Source organism: Chelmon rostratus, chromosome 17 (genome assembly GCF_017976325.1).
Source record: "Chelmon rostratus isolate fCheRos1 chromosome 17, fCheRos1.pri, whole genome shotgun sequence".
NCBI lineage: Eukaryota > Metazoa > Chordata > Actinopteri > Chaetodontiformes > Chaetodontidae > Chelmon > Chelmon rostratus.
This window is the reverse complement of record NC_055674.1, coordinates 715,001-719,620: the sequence shown is the minus strand read 5'-3', so window position 1 is coordinate 719,620 and position 4,620 is coordinate 715,001. Positions and strand designations below refer to the sequence as shown.

At 49.8% G+C, this 4,620-nt stretch overlaps 1 protein-coding gene across 1 annotated transcript in view; it reads left to right on the top strand.

Annotated features, from left to right (window-relative positions):
* The first annotated feature begins 1,598 nt into the window (after positions 1-1,598).
* LOC121620695 (keratin, type I cytoskeletal 13-like) overlaps positions 1,599-4,620 on the top strand; it is a 3,153-nt gene continuing 131 nt past the window's right edge. Inside the window, exons 1-8 of the mRNA XM_041956856.1 lie at positions 1,599-2,169; positions 2,272-2,354; positions 2,761-2,917; positions 3,371-3,532; positions 3,624-3,749; positions 4,033-4,107; positions 4,192-4,340; positions 4,543-4,620. The exon at positions 4,543-4,620 is cut by the window's right edge and continues 131 nt beyond it. Coding sequence (XP_041812790.1) covers positions 1,660-2,169; positions 2,272-2,354; positions 2,761-2,917; positions 3,371-3,532; positions 3,624-3,749; positions 4,033-4,107; positions 4,192-4,340; positions 4,543-4,620 — 1,340 coding nt within the window. The 5' untranslated portion in view covers positions 1,599-1,659. The remainder of the gene's footprint in view (positions 2,170-2,271; positions 2,355-2,760; positions 2,918-3,370; positions 3,533-3,623; positions 3,750-4,032; positions 4,108-4,191; positions 4,341-4,542) is intronic.

Here is a 4,620-nt window from a genome sequence, read left to right as displayed (position 1 = left end):
ACAGCTGTCACATCTCTCTCATCGCAGCCACCAGACTCTGTTCACAGAAACAGTGATTTAACATCTTCAGACATGCTTCATTCAAACTGACAGACACAAAATAAAACTCAACAAAACCTTCATCGTTCATCGTTCACTGTTCCAACGATCATCACCAACAAACGAGGAGCGTCTGCGACTGTCGGTGCTGCTGCTTCGGTTCTGTTTGATGAACTGAACGAACGAGCTGCTGTTCATGCTGAACTGTCTGAACTCTGGTGAACGCCGGCGGTGCTTTGCTCCTGCAGTTACAAATCCTGGATGTGAAAATCAAACTGCGTCACAGTTGTTGCACAAACGACACAAACTACGAAAGTTTTCATAGAAATCCAGACCAGAAATCAGAAATGTGTTGTTTTCTCCTCTATTTCTGAATTTGGACAAAACATTCATGTGCACTGATCTGATGTTCAACAAACTGATTCACACTCTCCTTGTTTCTGCAGCAGAGCAGCCAACATGCTCTGTCATGAAGGTATAACAGTAATGAACTGGTCTGCTTTCCTCTATAACTGTGTAATAAAAATATACTAACGTCTAAAAGTCAGAATAACAGCCACCAGCACACAGGAAGTCAACAGGTCTGGGTGCAGCTGCTGCATCACATGCACATCAGGGCTCTGCAGAGGTTTCACCTTTCTGTTAATGATGAAACTGCTTGTTATTTCTATATTTTATTATATATAGTTTGTTCTTACAGTCACGGTACACTTTATTTTCACTGCACTTTGCTTTTGATATTCTTATTTTGATATTCATTTTGCATTTGATACTCTTTTTTATTATTATTGTTATGTATATAATCTTTTTACTGCTCGCTATTTTATATTTTATTCTGTATAGTTTGTTCTTTATAGTCGTATTTTCACTTATTTCACTGTGTGTAATGCTGCTGCTGCACTGCAATTTCCCAGCTTGGGATAAATAAAGTATATCTATCTATCTATCTATCTATCTATCTATCTATCTAAACATTCGAACTCTTCTGGGACTCTTCATTGTTTTCTTGTTGTGTTGCTCCTGCTGAGCACCTTTAACAACCTTTACTTTAACACACTTATAAACTCGTCGTTGTTTCGTTACAGTTGCAGAGGAAGTGCGGTTTTATAGTCGGCTATTATCTTTAACCTACAGCTGCTGCCAGTTAGCTGCTGTGATGTATAATTACTGCCAACGCCCAAACTCATTCCACACAAGCTGACATTTAGAAAAGCTTTCACTGACACTCACTGCGGTTCAGTGTTTCTGGAACTGAACTCGAGCTTCTGACTGACTGAACTTCTTGTTTACACAAGTCTGTGCTCGCTAATCACATCCAAAGGTCGCTCGAAGCCTGCGGCTCTGGAGATCTCACACCTTGGCATTAATAAGCTAAAAGCAGCATTGTCATGCAAGTAAGCAGGTTTGAAGGTTACATTTTTCCCTGACCGTCCCCCACCGCGCCCAGGCCCGGCCTCCAGCGCGCATACCTGGCTCCCCGCCTCACCCGCCGTCACGGTGTTTGCTGAGTGACTGACGGCTCTTTGGCTGCAGGAGGTTTAAATAGGAGGCGAGAGCCCTGCAGCTCCTCACTCTCCTCTCTGTGTCGTCTCCAGCCACAGCGGAAAGACAGCATCCGTCATGTCCTTCTCTCGCTCTTCCTCCAGGTCTGTGAAGACCACCATGGTGAGCTCCGGCGGCTCCAGTGGCTCCATGGTCGGCATCGGCGGCGGCAGTGGAAGGATTTCATCCACCAGGGCTCTCAGCATGTACGGAGGAGCTGTTGGCGGAGGGGTCCGCATCTCCTCCTCCTCCATTGGCGGCGGCGGCTTCGGCGGCGGCGGCTTCGGCGGCGGCTTCGGCGGCGGCTTCGGTGGCGGTAGCTTCGGGAGCGGCGGTTATGGCGGAGGCTACTCATCCTCCGTCAAGTACAGCGTGTCCGGTATGGACGACTGCATCATCGGCAACGAGAAGTTCACCATGCAGAACCTGAACGACCGTCTGGCCTCCTACCTGGCCAAGGTGCGCTCCCTGGAGAAGGCCAACGCCGAGCTGGAGCTGAAGATCAGGCAGTATGTGGAGAGCAAGGTGGGCCCCGCCACCAGGGACTACAGCGCCTTCTTTGTCACCATCAACGACATCACTGCCAAGGTAAGCCTCCTCCTCCTCCTCCTCCTCCTCCTCACAGGTGTCATGTGCAGAGATGTGATGATGTCGGATGCTGGTCTTAAACGCTCCGTTTGTCTCTTCCAGATCCAGGATGCCCTCAGGGTGAACGGAGCCATCCATCTGAGCATCGACAACGCCCGCCTGGCTGCAGACGACTTCAGGACCAAGTGAGTCCAAACAGAGACAGATCAGACCCGATCAGACCCGATCAGACCCGATCAGACCCGATCAGACTGTGTGATAAGCAGGTTTTTCACACACCTTACAAACCAGCACACGAGTCAGCTGAACCACAACAACATGCAGGTGGATAATTAAATAATTAGTGCTGATAATCGGTCACAGGTGTGGGTTGATGGACAGGTGAGATGTTCATGTTTCATCCTGCAGGCAGAGCTTTGTCGTCAGGGCTTCAGCTTTTAATGAAGCGCATCAAAGAGAGCAGAGCGACACGCTCATTCACGCAGCTGTCAGTCGTTACACCTGAAGAAATGAATGAATGAATGATGTGATGTTCAACCAGCAGCTGTCACTCACCCTCCTCATCCTCCTGCCCTGCTTCCTCTCCTGCAGGTATGAGAACGAGCTGGCCATGCGCATGTCGGTCGAGGCCGACATCGCCGGGCTGAGGAGGGTCCTGGACGAGCTGAACTTGGCCAAGACGGACCTGAGCGTGCAGATCGACGGTCTGAAGGAGGAGCTGATCTTCCTCAAGAAGAACCACGAGGAGGTCAGCGAGCATGTCGAGTCCACTTCATTTATCTACAAATCAAAAACACAGAAACTGAGAAATAGATTCTGATTAAATCAGTGAGAGCAGCAGACTGTTAAACCATCTTCATCAGAAACTCTAGCATCGTGTCTGTCAGTGAGAGCCGGTGAGAGCGGCAGCCACAGACTAACAGTGGAAAAGCCCCACTAGCAGCCCCTAGTGGCTGAGCTGCTCATCACACCCCTCCTCACACAGAGGACTGTTATTATCACTTCTTTAATCAAACACTGAGAAATGACCTCAGAGTCATAATTTCCTGCAGTCTAAAGTTACCAATCAAATGTCTTGATTTGATTTTGAGTCCAAAACTTTGAAACGTTGAAATGAAAATGATGTCGAGCAGCGAAAAGGCGGCGCTCCTCGCCGACAGGTAGAGCTCACGCTGGTCTGGATGTCACTGTTCACGTGCAGGAGCTGCTGGCGATGCGCGCTCAGATGAGCGGTCAGGTCCACGTGGAGGTCGACGCCGCGCCGGGAGAGGACCTCTCTAAGGTCATGGCAGAGATCAGAGAACACTACGAGGCCATCGCCGCCAAGAACCACAAAGAGCTGGAGGCCTGGTTCCACGCAAAGGTAAGGCTGTGACATCACTTCCTGTGGACACAGATTACCTGTGTGTGTATTCAGGTGTGGACTGAACCTGTGTGTGTGTGTGTGTCGTCAGACGGAGGCTCTGAACAAAGAGGTGGTGACTCAGACCGTCACACTGCAGACGTCCAGGACAGAGATCACAGAGGTCAAACGGACGCTGCAGGCGCTGCAGATCGAGCTGCAGTCCCTGTTGGGGCTGGTGAGTGTCACACCTTTCACTCACTTCAAAGTACTAATACACAGAGTAGAAATACTCTGTTATAAGTAAAAGTCCTGCATTCATAAAGGTACCATGAAAATAGACTGAAAGTAAAGGTAAAAGTACTCATGATGCAGATTATTGTGTATCACTGGAGTCTGGTGATGCGTTCAGGTGTTCGTCAGTTTCATGTTGCAGTCGATCTTAACGCTTCATGATAATAAAAAAAAAAAAGAGTAAAGTCAGAACAGCTGTGACGTTCACTGTCACTTCGCTCCTGCAGAAAGCGTCACTGGAGGGAACTCTGGCCGAGACGCAGAGCCGCTACGCCATGCAGCTGTCCGGATACCAGATGCAGGTAAGACTGAACCGAACCAGCGCCGCGTTTCTACGACGACCGCGACGCAGACTCTAACCCGTAAACCTTCCTCTCCGCCTTCAGGTGACGTCCCTGGAGGAGCAGCTGGTGCAGCTGAGGGCCGACCTGGAGCGTCAGAGACAGGAGTACCAGATGCTGCTGGACGTCAAGACCCGGCTGGAGATGGAGATCGTCGAGTACAGGAGGCTGCTGGACGGAGAGGCCAGCGGCAGGTGAGGCTCAGCGGAGGTCGGGCTCAGGTGTTCGCACCTGAGAGGGGTTGTAGACGCAGGAAGCAGGAAGTGAAGAGCCAGTAATCAGTAGAATCAGTAGAAAGAAGTAACTAATACTTGAGTAATGGAGTATTTGTCTGCTGAGAGTACTCTTGCCTTAGATTGAAATACTGACAAAATCTGTTTTCTGATTGGTCGACAGCTTGGGCTCCTCCTCCTCCTCCTCGACCACCACGACCAAGCGGACGGTGACGGTGGTGGAGAAGGTGGTTGACGGGAA